This window comes from Juglans regia, chromosome 3, assembly GCF_001411555.2.
Source record: "Juglans regia cultivar Chandler chromosome 3, Walnut 2.0, whole genome shotgun sequence".
Lineage (NCBI taxonomy): Eukaryota > Viridiplantae > Streptophyta > Magnoliopsida > Fagales > Juglandaceae > Juglans > Juglans regia.
In genome coordinates this window covers 4487859-4509842 of record NC_049903.1, presented here as the reverse complement: position 1 = coordinate 4509842, position 21984 = coordinate 4487859, and the positions used below count along the sequence as shown (strand labels likewise).

Here is a 21984-nt window from a genome sequence, read left to right as displayed (position 1 = left end):
TAATTTAATAATGTGATTTTTCTCATAATAATATTTACCACTTTTAGATTCACAATGTTTACCATCTTAGTATTTATAATATGGCAAAACTCTACGAGGTTTAACTAAATAAAGTTAATACATTTGCCCAGCCAAGAATGAAGAGAGAGAGAATCTAAAATAGCAAACGGGCAAAAAAAAGAAAACATAAAAATCTCTCTCTCTCTCTCACTCTCAAAGATCCTCCTATCTCCAGGGGTAGAGCTTCAGCTCCTCTTTTCCTCCTACCATTTGATCCTTTTAGAAGTTGTCTAACGGGTGGGTCGATCTATTACTTTTCGGCCACCTACGACCGTAATGCGCTGTGCCACAAGACTTCTTAACTTTTGATCCTTTTAACTTTTGAAAGGATATCGTCTAAATAAGTGGTGTGTGAGTCTTGTGCACAAAAGTTAAAGTGACGCGTTACTCTTCTCTCCAATAGTGGCGCGTGATCGGTGATTCCCATATGTATATATAGTCATTGACGGTTGTTTGCCGGCGTATCGTACTATCTAATAGTTGTTATTTTCTTATGTTTCTGCTTCTACTAACCAAAGATCATGAGAAATAGAAATAGAAATGGAAAGTTTCCTTCAACCAAACCAGATCAGCAAAATACAACATAAAACAATCTATTGCAACTTTTTGTTGTAGTTTTGTAGTATGCTTTTTTTATTGCAATAAAATCGCTTTAGGCAATTTCTCATGGAAAATGGGTGGGAGTCAAGTCATTAGATCTAAATTCCTCATTTTTTTTATTATTTTTCTTGTATTCTATTAGCTAGTTTGCGATCATTGTAAGGATCTCCCACTCCTTCGACTATTGTACGTTGTTTAAGGATGTGTTTGTGATCTCAGATGATCTGAATTGATCTATAAATAATAGTATTTTATAGATTCTATTAAGATGTGTTTGAATATAAATAAATCGAGATATATGTTTGAATGTATGAAATATGTTGAGATGAGTTTAAACTTTTTATGAGAAGTTGAAAAAATAGCAAATCTCATCAATGATTAATATGAAATGAATTGAGGTGATTTTCACGTCCAAACATAGGCTAATATATATAATGTAGTTTTGCTACTTATCATCCTACACATTATATTTATTTATTTTTTATTTAGTTTTATTATTTCTAAACTAATTAATTTTTTCTATTCATAATCTAAATATCATATATTTAATAAGAAAAAAAATTATGTGATATGAAAATGACTAGTAGAATTTTTATATAAATATCTTTTGGAAAAAGAAAGTAGCAAACGCAAACACCAATCTAATCGTCCAGCTGAACACGTCGAGCCACTACTACTCTCGGTAGGCAAACTCCGAGTGTAGGGCCTTGATCTTTCCACGGCATAACACGGCCTGACTTTGACTTCACCTCTTAACCGCAAATACTCGGTGGGGTCCACTCCCCACATGGCAGTTGCTCCCACGTACCGAGCACTACATAACCACAATGTAATTACTAATTGAATAGGAAACGATAAGTGCAGAGAGAGAGAGACGAGAGAGAGAGAGTGACCGGAATATTCCGAGATTTCAGGTTTGAGATTTTTATTTTTTTAAAAAAAATTGAGTTTCAACAGGAAATGAAATAATCTTAGTTCGCAATTTAAACCTAAAATTAGATTTTCTTTTATATTACTCCTTTTCGATTTTTTAGTCAAAGAAGCTATTTAAAAAAAAAAAAAAATCAGGCGATTTTTTCTTTGCTGAGAAGCCCTATGTTTACCCGGAAAATTGATTGACTGCGATTCTTTCGCATGAAATCTGTTTGGTTGTGAAGGAAACGAGGGAAAATTGAGAGAAGACGAAATTCGAACTGTATGTTTTATCGTTTATGTTATGACGGTTTCTGAAGATATTGAGCTTTGTCTTCACTGAGCTAGCATTCCAATTTTCAGAACCATTGCTTTCCAACATTTTCTCAGCAGCCAAACAATCACGCAGAGATTTGTTTCTCTGAAAATCTTCCGATGCTTTAATTGCTTATTATCCTCGATTGATAAATGTGAATTGATTCGAAAAGTAGGATGAACTGATTCTTGTAGCTTTTGATTAAGAAGAAAATGTTAGGTTGTTAATAATGTGGCGCTTTTTTCATTTTTCGTTCCCTTCATTTTCTCTGCAACCATACATAACGTTACTTTTTTAGGGAAAAGTTTAGTTTCCAGCTCGGTTAGTACTGCTAGACGATCAGTTTATATGACATAACAAACCGCATCTTTTGGTAGGAAAAGGTATTCAAGGGTTTGGGCGGAATCTTTTGTGTGTTGTCATGCCGTACCGTGTTCGCGAAAATCTATTCATCGGCAACATCAGCGACGCGGCGGAGGTTCTCCAAAAGGGTAGCGCTGAGATCACACACATATTATCCGTACTCAGCTCGGTCTCGATATCGTTTTTCTCTGAATGGCGTAGCGGTCTCGTTATTCCCACAAAGGAAATCAAGAAGGTTTATGTTGGTGGGTCCGATAGCAGAGGTGTTGGTTCGGGTTCTGAGGATGCTTCGGGTCGTGACGGAGGGTTGAAGAGTTCCTTGTCGCCTGAAAAGCTTTTGTACTCATTGGAATATGCAGGCAAGGATTTGAAGATGGTGAGGATGGCTGTGCCACTGAGAGATATGGAGAGTGAAGATTTGTTGGATTATTTGGATGTTTGTTTTGATTTCATTGATCAGAGTCGAAAAGAAGGGCCCGTTTTGGTCCATTGCTTTGCCGGCGTGTCACGAAGGTATAAATTGTTTTTCTTTTTAGTGATAAATATTGTTGTCGATGTATGTATAGCTGTAATTTGGAAACGAAGATACTGCTAAGCGCTTTTCAGTCGTACGAGTGCCTACCATATTTTTCTGGTGGCGTGCTCGTAGCAGTAACCGCCCTCCTGGGCTTTTGGTGGTCGTAGATTGAGATCTAAGATGGTTGTAGTTGGTAGTATATAGGGATCAACTCTGGGATTTGCGGTATTCCGTAGACAGATGAGTCGTTAGGGTATAATGCTTAACATTCAATCAAGATCTTGAAGAAGTATAAAAATTTGCAAATGTCATAAATATTTACAGTATTTTTTTTGACAAGTAGAAATATCATTACAATATTTATAACTAAATTTCAGAAATTGTATGAGGATTAGCTAAAACAATATTTACTACTAAACATATAACATATGTCAGTATACTAATAAATGTCAGAAATTATTCGGAAGAGGTTTTCGATTGGCTGAGTTTTCAAGTCTCAAGGACTTACACTTCTTTGCATGTGTTTTGTTGCAGTGCAGCTATCATTACGGCATATCTCATGAGAACAGAACATCTATCTCAAGAAGGTGCGAGCAAGTCCCTTTTTTTAATGAAGTTTATATAGGTCTACAAATTGGTATATGCCTGGTTTCTATTCTTGTTTCCAATATTTTCAATGACCCCTTCCCATTGTCTGATGAGATCGAGAATATCTACATTCCTCCAGATGCACTTGAATCCTTACGGCAAAGCTGTGAGTTTGTTTGCCCCAATGATGGTTTTCTAGATCAGGTAATGCAACAAAATGCTCCATCACATGGTTAGTCTAAGGCGCGATTTCCTGTGTGTACATTATCATAAATCTATGTTTTTCTTTTTGCCATATCAGTTAAAAATGTTTGAGGAGATGGGCTTCAAGGTTGACCATGCAAGCCCCATATATAAGCGCTTTCGACTGAAAGTATTGGGTAAACCCCCTTCTTTTCTTTGCTTAATCGTCTATTTAGCTTATGCCTTTGTAGCATAGTGATGCTTTTACTTCTTAATAGGGAGGAGCTCTGAGGCTTAATCCAATATATTAGGATTTATGAATCGGAAACAATTATATATATTTGTTAAAAAGTTTTTTGTTTTCTTTGTAAGCTACATGCACCTAGTGGATCTTAAACCAATGACTTTAGAAAGAAAAATAAATGTTTATTTGCTTGATAAATGATTCATTTAATTGTCTTATTTTCAGTTTTTCATTCCTTGTTATCCCTTGGGTGTCCATTCTCCAAATTAATCAACCAAGAATTTTTAAATTTTGTTGTCAACCTATTTGTCACTGGTCCACATGGCCTTTAAGTGTTAGATCCGGAGCATCATTTTGACTCCTGGGTGTTCTATGAGCTGCCAGCTTCCTGCCATGAGCCTGATATCTTTCTTTTATTATTTACTAGATATACCACTTAAATACGGTCTGTATTTGCTTTCTTTACTTGATTTTTTTTTTTTTACCTTTTTTAAATATCAGGCTCTATAATCAACTTCAGGTGTAATTTTGTCTTTAAATTATTTTACTTGTGATAATTATAATAGTTCTAAGTTAATCTAAAGGTATATCCGTTCATGGTCTCAGGTGAGTTGTACAACCGTGGGGAGAAGATAGAGAGTTCTAGATTTGGGGCAGATCCTGGCTTGTCTACAGAAATTTCCTCAGAAGTGGAAGTAACTTCAAATGTAGGAAATATTTGCACTCCTGCATACCGCTGCAAGAAATGCCGAAGAGTTGTTGCTGTGCAAGAGAATGTTGTAGATCACTTTCCAGGTGAGGGTGAAACATCCTTTGATTGGCACAAGCGTAAAAGCGGAAACCCATTTATCAAGTCTGATGAGACCGAGTGTTCATCCATTTTTGTTGAGCCTCTACGATGGATGACAGCAGGTAAATTTCTGATTTTTGGATTACTCTTGAGGTGTACATGGAGATGAATACTGAGGTATGAGCTGTAACTGTCTTACCAGCTCTAACTATGACAGACAAGTAGGGTTTTCATGGGGCTTACATCTGTTTGAAATTTCTTGTAAATTGATTGCATTAAAGAATTACTTCCTCCATTCTGGTTATTTACTGCCAGGTAGATAAAAGCCACCTTGTATCTTGAATATAGATCCCAACTGCTGTTAAAAGGATCCGGGGCCGCTCTTGTCCAAATTAGTCTATTTGACTAACTGCAATTGGATCATCTTGATTATTGCTGTAATCTAGACCAAATCAAGCGATTCCATATACTGCAACTATAATTTGAACTTATTATTGTTGAGGGCATCTTAGCATGTATTCTGTCATGTGCATAGGCATGTATGAAATAATTAAGGTTTTTATAGTGGTTTATATGTTGTCACCCAGTTAAAGAAGGTGCAATGGAGGGCAAGTTGTCGTGTGCCCATTGTGAAGCCCGGTTGGGTTACTTCAATTGGTCAGGCATCCAATGCAGTTGCGGGAGCTGGATCACCCCAGCCTTTCAGCTCCATAAAAGCCGAGTGGACATCAGCACTGTCTAATATTTGCTTGCAAGGCAAATGAGCTAATCCTCCAGCCATAAAGTGCTCGGTATCTTACCAATACTATAATCTTCTCAAATATATGGCTCGAAGAAGGTATACTTTCAAAGTGAACCTGAAATTCTAGAACTAAGGCCTCTCCAAGCTTTTTGTATTTTACCAATTTGATTACGATGGATCTACAGTGGGAGAGTGAAGTATGATTACGATGTATTTTACCTAGCTTTTTGTAATTTACCACTATGCTGGCTTGTTTGATTGATTGTTCGAAACTTCGAATATCATGTTGTCACAGAGTTCGTGTTTTAGGCATTTTTTTTTTTGGCACGAAAATATGAGAGACAGACACTACGAGATAAACTGCTGGGTGGGACTCTGCTCTCCAATTAATTATTGTGCCAATTGCATTTCTTTCTTTGCTTCCTTCTCTCTCGGAAATTAGTGTTTTTACATGTTCAAAAAGTGCAGTCCGCTGTTTGGTTCATAACTTCATACAACTAAGTGCTTCAAATACTTGAGAAATATTTTATTCTACAGCTATTACTATAGGAATATCTATGGATAATATCCAAACAAAAGTCCATACCTGATAAGTGATGATTTTTATACTTTTTATATAAGGAAATAATGGAAAAACATATACATTAGATTATAAATTAAACACAAATGTGTTTTTAATTACAATAGGGTTAGTTCTACAACGGACTTTACCATGATAAGAATTAGCTTGCCAGAGAGAGGGAGATAGAGAACCCTATCAAAGGTAAGCATATCATTTATGGGTCACACATAGAATCTGCATGTTCACACCTATCAAAGGTAAGCATGGCATACATGGGCATAGAATCAAGTTCACAAGTTAGTGCGAAAAATTGGACATGTTTCGAATTGTCTGTTAGTGGCGTATGAATATTTATCTTGCAACCAATAGCTACAACCAAAATGACAAGGACTACAAAAGAAACTAAAAATTACAAGAAAAAATAAAGAGGAAAACCCTTTCCTTTAGAGTGATACTGCAAAAACCTTGACGGGGTTTCTCTAGGCATATCAATCTTGTCACTCATTCGTGCAAATTTGCTTGGCCAGCATGTCTGTGTCAGATAAGATTCCATCTCAGAATTTGAAACAATATAGGTTTCATTTTATGGAACAGTGTTGATGGAACTAGTGAGACTGTGCTTCGAGAAGGATGTTAGTAGCCACATTGACATCGTTTCTAGCCTGCACAAGTGCCTGCCGGGCTGGGTTCCTGTCAAAGCCCATAGAAACCAGGGTAGCGATAGAGTCCTCTGATGGCTCTATGGCAGATGGCATGGAGGACGGGTAGTTTCTCTGAAACAAAAAGAGGGAAGAAGTTATTCTAGAGCAACAATGTTGCAAAAAAAAATTGTACCCATGAAAGTACTTCCACATACTTTTAGCTTATATTTTACACATCAGTTTTAAGAGATATTTTCTTTTAGAATCTTGGTTTCAAAAGAAAAATATGCAAGCCAGCCGCACCCTACCTGACCCTGTCTAAGCTGTGTTGTTTTGGCTTTTACAAAGAGTATTTATGACCATATGAGTTTTGACTATACTTCATATTGATATTTCCTCAGTGAAACTTCCACAGACCAGAATTTGGAGATACTCCTTTTCATTTGAGGAAATAAATAATTAAAAAAGTCAAGAAATTATCAAAATCTGAAAGAAGTTACAGTTCAAACACCCAAGGTACCAGGATGCCTGCAGCCTGTCAAATATGTCATATCAACGTGGTTTCCCTCCTAATGGTTTGAAGCCAAAAGTTTCCATAAGATGCATTATCGTGCAGAAGAAAACTAGTATTTTCACAAGGAACATTAGAATCAAAATTGAGTTGGTTTTTACTTGCAATAGCCAGCTGTAGGTGATTATAAACCTGGCTGGCCCACTTCATGATACTCCTTACCATTCTCCTATAATTTATATCCATGAAAGCAAACCCATGACACTTATTTATGCGTAGTTTGGAAAAACTAAACTATGCAAAACATGTCAAAAGCACATATTGGGTTCACTAAAAGTTAATATATCCAGCCTCATCTTGGTTCCTAAACTTTATCTGTCAGCTTGGAATCAAACATCAGACATATGTAAGCTGTATAGGAGGAGAGGGCTGAGTAAGACTGAAGTGTGTTTGAGTAAGCTTTATTAACGGACTGGAGTGGGAAAGATGCGTTTTATCCCAAAAGTGAAGTGGTGCGTTTTGGCTTAGGAGGGAAGAAAGGCAATGGAGGCTTAACGGTGTTGTTTATTTATCCTTTACATCAATTTGTATAAAAACCGAAGTGGAACTTGATTGTTTTCTGTTCAGTTGGTTAGATCAATTCTTGGAAGTGTATGGAGGTTTAAGGTTCCTTGAAAACCTTATTTCAAGAATCAATAAAGTGGATTATTGGTTTCTTTCTCTCTTTTCTTGACCACGTTCTTGTTCCAATTCTTTCTTGTTCTAGGTTGGTGTTGATATCTTTTGTCATACCTTACAATTGGTATCAGAGAGGCCGATCCTCTCATGGCGGAAGGTATGCGAGGAGCTCTGAAGTCACAGTTGGATGGGTCACAGAAGCAACAGGAAGCTATTCAACGACAGTTGGATGACCTCCATACAGGTTAGAACAACTATCTGATATGCTCAAGTCTTTGGTTGAATGTAGACAAGTTGTACCTCCTGTTCATTGTTATTCATGGTAGTGGTAGTGGGGTTCCTGAAGAAAGATCAGTTTTTCCTCGTGGGGTGAGGCTTGATTTTCCACTCTTTGATGGAAATGATCCTGCGGGTTGGGTTGTTAAAGCCAGCCAATTTTTTTTATTTTCATCAAATTCCCTTGAATCAGAGGCTTTTAATGTCAGCGCATCATATGGAGGATGAGGCCTTGGTTTGGTACCAAGATGCCTTAGATGGTGGAGTCTTTAATGGGTGGGATACATTCATCAAGGCTTTGCAAGTCATATTTGGCCCCACAGCCTATGATGACCCTATGGAGGCCTTGACACGCCTTAAACAAATCACTTATGTGACCAACTATAAGGCTCAATTCGTGGCTTTGTCTAACAGGCTTAAGGGCTTGTCAGAAAGGCCTAAATTGAGCTGTTTCTTGAGTGGTTTGAAGGATGAGATTCAGTTGCCAGTCCGAATGCTCAATCCCATTAATCTCAATGCAGCCTTTGGATTAGCAAAAATCCAAGAGGAGTATGTAATGGCCACTAGGAAGTCAGTGAGGAGTATGGGAAGTAGTTTTGAAAGAAAGCATTTTGATGCACCATCTGAGATGAATAAGTCTCAGAAGACAGCAAGATCAATTAAGAAGGTTTTTTCTACATGGATGGGAAGAGGAGAAAGGGTTGTGCTACCATTGTGATGAAAAGTGGAATCCAACACACGTGTGTAAAAAACCTAAGGTGTATGTGTTACATGGGAAAGAAACTTTGTCTGAAGATTTTGTACTGCAGGAGGGCAGTGAGGATGAGATTATAATGGGTGAGAAGGTGAGCAATGAAGATGAAAGTATGAAAATTTCCATTCATGCACTGTTAGGATGCATTAACAACAATTCTATGAAGTTGTTGGGTAGAATTGGTGAGTCTTCAGTAGAGATTTTAGTGGACTCTAGAAGTACTCAACTTCCTAGATCCACTAGTAATCAAGGCAGCTAAGTTGGGAGTTGAAAAAGAGGCCAGCTTGCAAGTTAAAGTTGCCAATGGTGACACTGTCTTGAGTCAAGGAAGATGTGAAGAGACTCTTAAGATCCAATGATCTAAATTCAAAATCCCTTTCCATGTGTTAAGTTTGGGGGGATGTGATGTGGTGCTGGGAGTTCAATGGTTGAGAACATTGGGACCCATTAATTGGGATTTTTCAACTATGGCTATGAGTTTCAAGGTGGGACAGTCAGTTGTAGTTTTGCAAGGACTAAAAAGTGTAGGTTTAAAGGTTAAAAATGGGGAAGGGTGCTTGAAATCTTCCCTAGTGAATCAACATGGTTGGTTCCTGCAGTTGATGGCACACGATTCTCAGCAGGCAGTAAACAGTGGGGTTGATGAAGTTACTACAGTTATTGATGAATTTGCTGACATATTTGCTGAACTAGTGGGATTGCCTCCTAAAAAGAGTTTTGACCATCAAATTCCTTCGAAGGAAAACATTAGACCAATCTCAATCAGACCCTATAGATATATACACTACCAGAAGACCGAAATAGAGAACATAGTGAAGGATTTGTTGAAATCAGGAGTGGTGAGGCCTAGCCAAAGCCCTTTTTCTTAACTTGTCTTATTGGTTAAAAAGGCTAATGGATCATGGACAATGTGTGGATTACCGTGCCTTGAATCAAGAAACCATCAAATACAAGTTTCTCATACCTGTCATTGATGAGTTACTTGATGAGTTGTTTGGTGCAAAGTTTTTTCAAAGCTGGATCTTCGATCAGGTTATCACCAGATCAAAGTGAGGGAAGACAACATTGAGAAAACAACATTAAAAACTCATGAGGGCCACTATGAATTCTTAGTAATGCCCTTTGGCCTTACTAATGCACCTGCAACTTTTCAATGGCTGATGAATAACATATTCAAGCCCTTCTTAAGGAGTTTGTTTTGGTGTTCTTTGATGACATCCTTATTTACAACAGTACCTTATTTGTGTTAACATATACAATTTAAGAGTTTATACAATTTAGGACTTCTCTATTAATATTAGTTGTATAGATATATTACCATGTATATAGGCTAGATATCAGGGATCAGTTAGATGCTTCCCGTGTATAGCATTTGACCTACTTTGCTTTGTAAATGGTTTTTCAGAGATAATGAAGGTGACTGAATACACAGGGTCAGTTTTTCCAAAGTTCTCTTGGTTTTGACATGGTATCAAGAGCAGGTTGGTAAGGTTCTTCTCTCACTTGAGTTTTTTTTTTTTCTTTTCTCTCGTTTCGTGTTTCGGCGTGTTCTGTGTGGCTCTCGTTGAACCCATCGTGAAAGCTTCCTTGTTTTCGGTCTTCTCTTTCTGGGTTGGTGTTGTCAGCACTTCCTATTTAAGGTTTGAGAAGTTTCAGCACCCTTTGTCAGGTTTGAGCAGTTTCTGGTTCCATTCTTCCTATCGGCGTCTTCTGTTGCGTCTCTTTGGTTTGATTCTTGTTTCGGTACAATCTGTTGGGGTTTCTGGATTTTGGCGCACTTTCTGGTTCAATTCTTGTTGGTTTGGTACTTGTTTTGGTGCAATCCTCTGGTTCAATTTTCTTTTGGGCCCTTTTGTTCCTGGCTTGACTACAATTTTGGCACTCTTTGTTGTGGTTTTCTGGTGTGGTAATATTTTGCCAACTATTTGATTTTCTGGTCTGGGTTTTTCTCGGCACATTTTTTTGTGCTTGTCGCAGCACTCTTCTGGTGGGTTAATTTATTCTTAGTTCCATCATGTCATCAAATCAATTAGACTCGTTCCATATTTGTTTTACTGGCAAAAATTATTCTGCTTGGGAATTTCAGTTTCAATTATTTGTCAAAGGGAAAGAATTGTGAGGTCATATTGATGGGAGTGTTCCCGCACCTAAAGATGTAGAGGCTTTGTCTAAATGGGTTTTCTCTATAAAGCTTCGTTCTGATGACTCTTTGGATCGGTACAAAACTCACCTAGTAGCTCTGGGAAACAAACAAGAATATAAGATTGATTATGAGGAGACATTTGCTCTTGTTGCCAAAATGACCACGGTTTGAACCATCTTAGCTTATTGCCGCTTCACAGTCGTGGCAACTGCATCAGATGGATGTGAAGAACGCATTTCTTCATGGTGATCTCTAAGAAGAGATCTACATGAAGCTTCCCTCTGGTATGACTACTTCTTCTCCTCATAATGTCTGTAAGTTAAGGCGTTCTCTGTATGGGCTCAAGCAAGCTCCCGGGACTTGGTTTGAGAAGTTTTGCAATACACTTCTTACCCTCAGTTTTACACAACGTCAGTATGATTCTTCTCTCTTTTTCCACAAGTCTGCATCGGGTATAGTCATTCTCTTGGTTTATAAGGATGATATTATCATTACTGGCACTGATTGTGGTTTGATTACTAAGCTGCTGCAGCTGTTGCATGCGACTTTCCATATGAAAGATCTTGCCCAGCTCACATACTTCTTAGGATTGGAAGTATATCATCGGGCCAATGGTATTTTCTTAAACCAGCATAAGTATATTCAAGATCTTATTACTTTGGCTGGTTTGGAGGACACTTCTATTGTTGATACTCCTACGGAGGTAAATGTCAAATACAAGAAAGATGAAGGGGACCTTCTGGATGATCCTACTCTCTATTGGTGCCTAGTTGGGAGTCTCATCTACTTGACCACTACTCGCCTTGATATCTCCTATGCCGTTCATCAGGTCAGTCAGTTTATGTCCTCTCCTTGGCATCTCCATCTTGCTGTAGTTTGACGCATCATCCGCTATCTTCGAGGTTCTCCTACTCGTTGGTTATTCTTTCCTACAGGCTTATCTCTTCAACTTGTTGTCTATAGTGATGCTAATTGGGCTGGGTGTCTGGATACACGTCGATCTACTACAGGTTGGTGTATGTTTTTAGGTGATGCCTTAATTTCTTGGAGATGTAAGAAACAAGATCGTGTTTCTAAATCCTCTGCTGAGGCCGAGTATCGTGCCATGTCTACTGCTTGTTCTAAGATTGTATGGCTAGGCGGTCTTCTTGAGAAGCTTGAGTTTCCTCAGACTACTTCTACACCTCATCATGCTGATAACACTAGCTATTCAGATTGCCACCAATCCCATTTTCCATGAACGCATCAAGCACATTTAGGTTGATAGTCATTCTATCCGAGATACCATGGAGAGTCGGGTGATATCTCTTCCTTACATTTCTTCTTCGGATCTCTAAGTGGCCGATGTCTTCACCAAAGCAATGACTCGACAGTGGCATCAATTTTTGGTTGGCAAATTGTTGATGGTTGACTTATCAGCATCAATTTAAGGGGGAATGTTAACGTATACAATTTAGGAGTTTATACAATTTAGGACTTCTCTATTAATATTAGCTATATAGATATATTACCATGTATATAGGCTAAATATCAGGGATCAGTTAGATGCTTCCCGTGTATAGCATTTGACCTACTTTCCTTTGTATATGGTTTTTCAGATTGATAATGAAGGTGACTGAATACACAGGATCAGTTTTTCCAAAGTTCTCTTGGTTTTGACAATCTGACCATTTGAGACACTTGAGGGTGGTTTTGGAGGTATTGAGGCAGAACACTTTATACGCTAAGAGGTCCAAATGCAAGTTTGGATTGGAGGAAATCGACTACTTGGGCCATGTAATTCCTGCTAAGGGTGTGAGTGTTGATCCTTCAAAAATAACAGCTATGCTTGAATGGTCAATTCCTGGATCTTTGAAGGCATTGAGAGGCTTCCTTGGTCTCACTGGATACTATAGTAAGTTTATAAAAAATTATGGCACCATAGCAGCACCATTAACTGATTTGTTAAAGAAGAATACTTTTGTTTGGAACTTTGGAGTGACACTACTACTCAGGCCTTAGTTATTGAACCTCTTGTCTTGAGGTTACCTAATTTCTCTAAGGCCTTTACAATAAAGTGTGATGCTTCTGGTGTAGGGTTGGAGGCTGTCCTTATGCAAGAAGGCCAGCCAATTGCCTTCTACAGCAATTGAAAGGTAAGGCTCTCTTGTTATCCACATATGAGAAAGAGCTTTTGGCTCGTGTCTGCAGTGGGCAAGTGGGGGCCCTACTTACTGGGCCAAACCTTTAAGATTAAAGCAGATCAACAGGCTTTGAAGTACCTATCAGAGCAAAGGGTCGGAACAAAATTTCAGCAAAAGTGGCTATCCAAGTTAATGGGCTATGACTTCACCATTGACTAGAAAAAGGGCAAAGAAAATGTAGTAGCAAATGGGCTCTTGAGGAAGGCTAAAGATGAGTCTGCTACCTTGGCCTTGATTACTTTTCCTACCCCAATATGGATTGAAGAACTGAAGAGTAGCTATCAACTGTCTTCTATTATCAGTGATATTGTTTCTAAGCTTCAACAAGGCTTGGAAGGCCCTAAGCATTACAGTATCCAACCGGGCCTGTTGTTGAGGAAAGACAAACTGGTACTGGTTCCTGATTCTCCTTTTCAAGTTAAAGTCTTGCAGCATATTCACAATAGCCCACAGGCTGGGCATATGGTGTACAAGAAAACACTGCAGAGGGCCAAGATGGATTTCTTTTGGGAAGGCATGAGAAGTGACATTAGAAGGCTTGTTAAAGAATGTGTTACATGTCAGACCAACAAGCATGAGAACTTCAATCCAGCAGGGCTTTTGCAGCCCCCACCAATTCCTCATTCTCCATGGTTGGACATCTCCATGGATTTTGTGGAAGAGCTGCCTTCATCTAATGATTTTTCTGTGATATTTTCTGTTATTGACAAACTAATCATGTTTGCTCATTTTTTTCCCTTTGTCCCATCCATTCGCAGCAAGCAAGGTGGCTCAAGTATTCTTCTTAGGGGTTTTCAAATTGCATGGTATACCCAAGACAATGGTTTCAGACAAGGACGCTATTTTTACAAGCCTGAAGGGAATTGTTTAAGCTCCAAGGCACTTCTCTTCATTTTAGTTTTGCCTATCATCCACAATCAGATGGGCAAACTAAAATTTTGAACAAGTTTGTGGAAGGATATATGAGGTGCTACACCAATGATAAGCCGAGAGAGTGGAATTCTTGGTTAACCATGGCTGAGTAGTGTTATAACACCACTTGTCATACATCTATTGGCATGCCTCCTTTTGAAGCCCTTTATGGTTATGTGCCCCCCAAGTTACTTTCATATGTACTTGGAACAACTGCTAATGCAACTGTGGATCACCAATTGAAGTCTAGAGAGGAGTTGTCCTTGTTGAAGGAGAATATACAGAAGGCTCAGCAAAGATGAAGTTTTTTGCTGATATGAAGAGAACTGAGAAAGTTTTCGAGATAGGGAATTGGGTTTTCTTAAGGCTTCAACCTTATAGATAGAGAACAATCGCTATGAGGCATAATTTGAAGCTGTCACCAAGGTTTTATGGTCCATTTCAGGTGATTGAAAAGATTGGATCAGTTGCTTATAGGCTGAATTTACCAACATCTTCAAGAATACATCCTGTCTTCCATGTCTCATGCCTAAAGAAGAAGTTGGTCCAAGGTGTTTCTCCACTGCCAGTGTTACCTCCAGTGGATACACAAGGAAGACTTCAACCCGAGCCTGAGGCAATACTGGAAAGAAGATTGAAGAAGGTGGGAAATCAGGCAGCAACAGAAGTATTCGTTAAATGGTTTGGGGCACCAATTGAGGACAGCTCTTGGGAACTATTATGGAAGCTGAGGAATCTTTACCCACACCTTGTGGGCAAGGTCCTTTGAGGAGAGGGGAATGTTAGGGCCTTGTGGACAAGGTCCTTAAAGGGGTGGTGATTGTAAGGTGTATGGGAGGAGAGGGCTGAGTAAGATTGAAGTAGTGTTTTGAGTTTTGAAGGAATCAACAGTGAGCTTGGCTTTAATGAAACGGTGTGCAGTGAGGAATAATAGAATTAACGGACTGGAGTGAGAACGATGTGTTTTATCCCATAAGTGAAGCAGTGCGTTTTGGCTTAGGAGGGAAGAAAGGCAACGGAGACTTAACAACATCGTTTATTTCTCTTTTACATCGATTTGTATAAAACCGAAGTGGAACTTGATTGTTTTCTATTCAGTTGCTTAGATCAATTCTTGGAAGTGTATGGCGGTTTAAGGTTCCTCAAAAACCTTATTTCAAGAATCAATAAAGTGGATTATTGGTTTCTTTCTCTCCTTTCTTGATCACGTTCTTGTTCCAATTCTTTCTTGTTCTGGGTTGGTGTTGGTATCTTGTGCGATACCTTACAACATAAGATAAATGACTTTCAAGCGTGTTCATTTGAGTTACTGCAATTACAAATTGTCAAAATATTCTCTAATAGAAGATTGATTGAAAGCATTAAGCAAAACACTTGCCTCCACTTGGCGACTTGCATTGGATGGTATGTTTCTTACAATACTCCTAGCTGGTGCTGAAGGTGGACTCCCCGTGGTTGGCCAAGAAATCCGAGAAAAGAATGAAATAACGAACTCTGGTAACTGCATGAGAAAAGACATGCACAATCACATGTTACTTCAATTAACTTCTACCTGAGCTGTAGCAGTTGTAACGTTTGTAAATAAGAGAAGACTCAAACAATCTGAATAATTCTTTCTTGAATATGAGAAAAAAAGTTCTCCGACAAAGAGATGGCAAAGGCTTTTCCAAATCTAGCACTATTAAGTAAAATGTATCCAGGGAGTTCCATCTAAGTGACTGCTACATATAATTTCAAACTTGCAATTCACTTGCACTCTCAAGATGGCTTCACTAATGTAAGAATTTATAGATATTTGAATAGGATGACAAGTTATCATAAAAAAGGGACAAAAAGGGATAAGAAAAAATAAGCATCATTCTTTCCAAAGGTAACAGTGCCAAGTTACCTTTGTCTTGCGGATATGAAAGACATTCAAACGGTATAAAGAACCAGCTAGGATGCCGCATAACCCTGGTAAGATGGATCTTTTCCAGGATGATAAAAGCAGCTGCAAGACAAAAACTAAAAATTAGATTATAGTGGCTGGAGAGAGATGGGGATGCCAAATATGCTAAATGAAATTCAAATATGGTCTATCTTGTGCCATAAACTGTATAGATAAACTATCTGTCAACTTTTACCTGCAGACCAGCCAGATATATGAAAGACTTATTAGAGAAGCGCACTCCAAATACACGAAACCATGTTGAAACTGGTATATCAAAGAAAAAAGGGACAAATGAAGCAAATATAAGACCATAAGGTCCTGTTGTGACCAGGTTCACTGCAGAATCTGCCAAAAAAAAGAAGAAGCCATTTTAGCACTGACAGTATAACTGCAGTATGCCAGCAGAGTCTTGAGGGAAAAGAGCAAAGAAAATGCAGGAAAACATAAGATTTTAACAGCAATCAGTTCATTGAAATAACAACTCTTTTTTATTCTCCTCATTAAGCATTTCATCAAAGACCTTTTCTATGTTCATTTTTGCTTTTGTAGTAAGGAACACAAGCCTACCATGACTGTTAATATATGAGGTGAATATCATTTATGCTTTGCCATAATCAAGTTACTAGAGAAATGCTTGACCCACAAAGGGAATTACAAAAAAAATTGTTTTACAGTATGGCATGGCTTGATGAGGTAGGTTAAATTTTAAAACTTTTTTTATTGTAAGGTAGATCTAACGTGCCACATCAAGCCACGTCAATTTGTAGTTTTTTTTTTTTTTGTAGTTCTCTTTGTAAACCGAGCACTTCTCTTTTTTTGGAGATTATGTACTAATTATTTGATAAAGGGTCATCTTTTGAAAATAGTGAAAGAAACTTTCCACATGGAAAATGTAGAAGCAGGAAAATAGATATAACTAAGAACCAAGAGACAGCATAAATGCAAAAAAAGCATAATAGATAAACTACAAAAAGCATAATTGGGAGCCATACCTTTAAGGAGTGTTAGTGTGAGGAACTCAAAGAGTAATGCAACGATTATAGAGAACAAGATAAAGACCTGCAGAATGGGGCAGACTGGTTTTAAAACCAAATAGGTGAAAAAATAATCTCTCTCTCTCTCTCTCTCATGTTTGATAACTGATCGGTGGAATGATTACACATCAATCATACAAGAATAAATATGATTTATTACCATTTCCTAAAGCGTTGATTCTCAGATTACAATAACACACCCCTGTAGAATTAAAGAAAGAGGGGCACTGAATCTATAAGCACAACGTAACCAATAAAGTTAACCCCATTGATGTTAAGCTCAGTCTTTTGTGTGTCCAAAGCACGATAAGGAAAGCCAAAGCTAGATTGCAGTTATAAATTCTCAAAAAGAAAATAAAACACTTTAAGGAAATGACCAAATGACAGAACAGCGTCCATGCAGCTGACTATAGTGGGCACCTTGTCCACATATAATTTCATTTCAAGCAAGGGTTAGATTTTTGCCCTCAATTCTAACAGAAAACCTAGTCATGGTCTAAAGTCCCAGCATGGTTGTACCTAGGGGTGGCAATATGTGACACGACCTGTTAACCCAACACGAACACAAACACGACACGAAAGTAGCAGGTTTGGATCTGATGTTAACGGATTCAGGTCAAAATGGGTTGACCTGTTAAGACACTATTCATTAAAGGGTCACTAACGGATCAACCCACTTAACCCGTTTAGACCCGTTAACTTTTTTACTCAAAATTATAATTATATCCTTTTTAACCTAAAAACAAAAATACCCTAAGCATTTTTTGTATTTCCTAACTCTCTCTCCGATCCTCACTCTTAGTTCTCAGTTGAGTTAGTTCTCACAAGTCACGACCGCCTCCCACACTTTCTCTGGAATGTAATTTTGGAGTTTTTATTGTTTGAATTGTAATTTTGGACTTATGTAGTTAGTTTTATATTTTTGGGAGATATTGTGATTTTAAATTTTATATGAAATTATGTTAATCAGGTCAAATAGATTATTTAGGTCAATTCAACCTATTTACATAAACAAGTTTAAACAAGTCGTGTCGATATATTTTTAATTAATTCATAACGGGTCAAAAAGGGTTCGGGGGTCAACCCATTATTTTAATGAGTCATGTTAGGGTTTGGAAATCTGACTCATTAAACTTAACGGGTCATGTTCGGGTTGACCCATATCGTATAATACACATGACTTGACACAACATGAACACGACTTGTTAACATGATTTGCCATCACTGGTTGTACCAATCTCCATAATGTAGGGATGTAGACTCATGGCCCAAGAGAATAGTTACATTACAAGCTTCTAATGTCAACTAGCTTGGCCAGGTACAAGAAAAGTAAGCAAATAAAAATTGGTGACCTTCACAAAGATGCTTTAAAATTCTTTCTCCTTGCTTATATCTTAGATATTTGCATCACAGCGGCAATTTGGTTCGTTGCATTAATCCAATGGATCTACAATAGGTATATCTAATTTATATAAGACATCAAAGTCAAACTCATGAGTAGTTTAAGCTAGATGATTACTCACAGAGTACTTATTGGAACCTATCTGTCTCTCAAAGACCCTGAAGTAGTATAGTAAGTAGAGTCCGAACATCAATTCTGGTACGGAAGAAAAGGCAAAAGCTGACACAATTAGCTTCCAAAGTCGAAGCTTCCCAAAAATATCCTGTCACAATAATAAAACACTTTCAAATGAATGAATGCTAGTTGCAAATTTGAACAGTTCATACCAATTTTAAAGAAGACAAAAAAGGAAAATGCAAGAATTTCAGTCTTAGGTTATCAACAATGACATACAGTCCCACTCTTCAGCTCGTTAGAGTAGGTTACAGGAACTAACTTCACGAGAGTTACTGTTGACTATAACTTCAAGGGAGTTACCATATCAAAACATATTTTAAAGAAGCATGGGAAATGCCTCTCCATATATTGTCTACAATAAAATTTTTAACATCTCTAAGTTTTCATGAAAAAAAGAACATCCATAAAAAATATCTCATCAAACAGAAATCTATCCTGGGGAAGAAACTTCAATTTCTAACAGCCAAGAGGAGCATATGTACACAACTCCACAATGTAAAAAAAGCACAATTATAACTGCATACTGAAGCTCCACCATGCAATGGTTCACCCTTATAAATATACTGAGCATACCTCCCTTTGCAATGGCAATCCTCAACTGCCATCTAAGGCATTAATTATTGAGCCCCAAGAAGAGAATACTATCAACCACACATATGCTACCATTGCACAATGCAACAAGACATGATTATCTGTCCCACATCTGGTCTTGTGCATGCAACACCAATCTTGACACTTTTTTTTTTTTTTATAAGTAACACCAATCTTGACACTTGACGAGGTTTTCAACAATCAAGATCTAAATCAAAGCAACTATCCACCAAAAAGAAAAAAGAAAAAAAAAATGCTTTTGTAGGACCTCTGCACATTAGGCACTCTTCTAACAAAACATAGCATTTAGCAGATCCTCTGAAAGTCTAGACAAAATAGGAACCACCAAAGTTTCCACTACTTAACCAGTGAGGTATTATATCCTCTCCTCCGCTTGAATATGATTCTAAAGAAAAATCAAGTACAGGAGTAATTGACTCTAATTATCAATCTTGGAGCCAGTGAGATATGGACCAAGTAATGTGCTCAGACCAATCAGACTTAGTGTGGGTACTTTCTAGCCAGGATCCTTAGCCAGCATATATGCTTACTAATGATATAATTTTGGTGGGTGAGCTAGGGTGTTCTAGGTCCTGTTGGGTGCATGAGTTAATTGCCAAGGCACAATAATTCTTAACTTGGTCTGCACACATAAATCTGGGATAGTGTTAATTAAACACTCATCAAGAACCCAAAAGCGAAGCTACAGGAGCTTTCATTATCCTCAAATAATAGAAAGAATTGAAGAAACAAAACCTTCAAAATCAAGAATTGAAGAATTAGTGTTATTACTAATACTAATAACACGTCCATAGGTAATCCCACTCCTCATATTAAGATCCCAAGAGGGCAACAAAGTTGTAATTCCAATTGTAGCTATTCCCACACATGCACCACAAAATTCTCTACTCGTAACAGCCTATAATGCATTATCTGAAAGGCAACAGTACAGGTCAAAATGGATCCAAATAATAATAAGGAAAAGCACCAGTGAAGCCAAGCCATGCCTACACAACAGCAGAACCCCATCTTTAATTACATGTCAAAAGCAGCAGTACACCAGTCTAAGGTGGTCTCTAATGATGATGATGGAAAGTAACCACAAATCAATTTATAAATAAGTTAAAAAACATGATTAAAAACAGCAAGTCAACTGCAATTCAGCTATTTACACAGAAAACCTATTTGCAATAACTTCACTTGAAAAAGCAATAGTACATTAGTAAAAATCATTTCTTCAGATGGTGATGAAAGATAGAAACGCCCCCACATCGAAAACAAACTCAAAAGTAAGATTAAACTATACCTTTAATAATCAAAGATCATCATGAAGAAAATACAACAAAAATTAATAGATCCACAATTTCTATTCTACAATTTTGAGCTCTTTTTATTATAAGTAAAAAATTTGCTAATACCAGTAGGCGCGGCCCAAGTACACTGGATGTATACAAGAGAAAGCACCTAGCTAGGAAGAACTCTACAATTCTAGCTCTTACTAAAAGGAATACAAAGTAACGAAAATAAATAAAAACCCAACGTTGGATTACATCTAAAAGATTCAAATAAACTGAAGAGAATTTACATGCACCAAATTAAATCACCAAAACAAGTTCAATGTCGAAATGAAAAAAAGAAAGAAAAAAGAGTACCAGATATGACAATCCGAGTTTACTTGAACGGCCTTGGATTCCAAAGAACACGGTGAAGAGAGCAGAGGCAATAATGAAAGCTCTTGTAACAGGAGCATTGTCTGTCAAAGGAAAGAACAGAGATGTCGGAAAAATTGGAGAGAAATAGAGAAAAGGGAACGAAATATAACATAGAAAGACTATGGGATAATTTTAAGCGAGAAAGACTACTCTACGTACTGAAGCCAGATGGACCACCGTTCATCTTCTTCTCAGTGAACAAGGGGAGAAAGACGAAGCTCGAGCACCCGTCTTTCCTTTGATCTCTTCCCGTGGAAGTCTCTACTCTCTTTCTTCGTACTTTTCTCCCTATTACCTTTCTTTCCAATTCACCCTACTCTAACGAGTTGGTCCATTTTATTTTATATATCTTTTATGGAAAGTAATGTTATGCTACAACCCCGTGTTATTTTATTTGTTTTATTTAAATAATTTTTTATATAGATCTTTTATTATTTTAAAATATTTTAAAAAAATAATAAATTTAAAACATTATTAAGAAAATACTTTATTAATCAGAAAGTAAAAAAAATATATATTAAAAAATATTTTTTTAATCATGAAGTAAAATAAAAAATTATAAAAAATATTTTTAAAAAAAATAAAATAAATTTAGAACATCATTAAAAACACTTCCTTAAATAGAAAGTAAAAAAAAATCATTAAAAAATATTTTCTTAATCACGAAGTAAAATAAAAAATCATAAATATGATTTTTTATTTTATTTCGTGATTAAGAAAATATTTTTTAATAATATTCTAAATATTTTTTATTTTTTAAAAATATTAAAAAATATTAAAAAAATCTATATAAAAAATAACTTTAAAAAAACACATAAAAAATACACTACTAATCTCTAGCAGGAGCCCCAAGCTGGAGATATAGCATTTCCCTAAAATTTATCTTTCACATTTTATCATCATTTTTTTATTATTTTATCTTCCAAATTTTTGAAAACTTTAATTTTCATTTTAAATCATATATATTTTTAATTTACATTATTTTTTATATTTTTAAGTAATAAAAAAATAATAGATAATATCATACTACGTTAGTTGATATAAACAAGATGTAGTATATAACATTTTTATAAAATTAATAAAAAATTATGCTTAAAAAAATTATATTTATAAATATAAATTTATAATTAGATTTGTACTGTTAATTGCGTTCTCCAACAATG

General features: G+C 36.8%; 2 protein-coding genes across 3 annotated transcripts; one reads left to right on the top strand and one right to left on the bottom strand.

Annotated features, from left to right (window-relative positions):
- Positions 1 to 1506: 1506 nt before the first annotated feature.
- On the top strand, positions 1507 to 5623 carry LOC109013354 (dual specificity protein phosphatase 12-like). Of its 2 annotated transcripts, none has more exons than XM_018995408.2 (7): positions 1507 to 1574; positions 2266 to 2764; positions 3303 to 3355; positions 3496 to 3560; positions 3658 to 3736; positions 4390 to 4695; positions 5161 to 5623. In XM_018995408.2, exons 2-7 carry the CDS (start codon positions 2310 to 2312, stop codon positions 5313 to 5315), a joined length of 1113 nt encoding a protein of 370 aa, XP_018850953.2. In that variant the 5' UTR covers positions 1507 to 1574; positions 2266 to 2309; the 3' UTR covers positions 5316 to 5623. The 2 variants fall into 2 exon arrangements, with proteins under 2 accessions (XP_018850953.2, XP_018850954.2); XM_018995409.2 differs by lacking the exon at positions 1507 to 1574 and adding an exon at positions 1708 to 1855.
- Positions 5624 to 6112: 489 nt separating this feature from the next.
- Positions 6113 to 21130, bottom strand: LOC109013355 (rhomboid-like protein 20). Its single transcript, XM_018995410.2, has 8 exons — positions 20981 to 21130; positions 20762 to 20862; positions 18463 to 18603; positions 16898 to 16964; positions 16099 to 16250; positions 15864 to 15965; positions 15354 to 15476; positions 6113 to 6650 (listed from the first exon to the last, which is right to left on the bottom strand). The coding sequence occupies exons 1-8, from the start codon at positions 21003 to 21005 to the stop codon at positions 6483 to 6485; spliced, it is 879 nt and encodes a 292-aa protein (XP_018850955.1). The 5' UTR covers positions 21006 to 21130; the 3' UTR covers positions 6113 to 6482.
- Between the last annotated feature and the right edge of the window lie 854 nt (positions 21131 to 21984).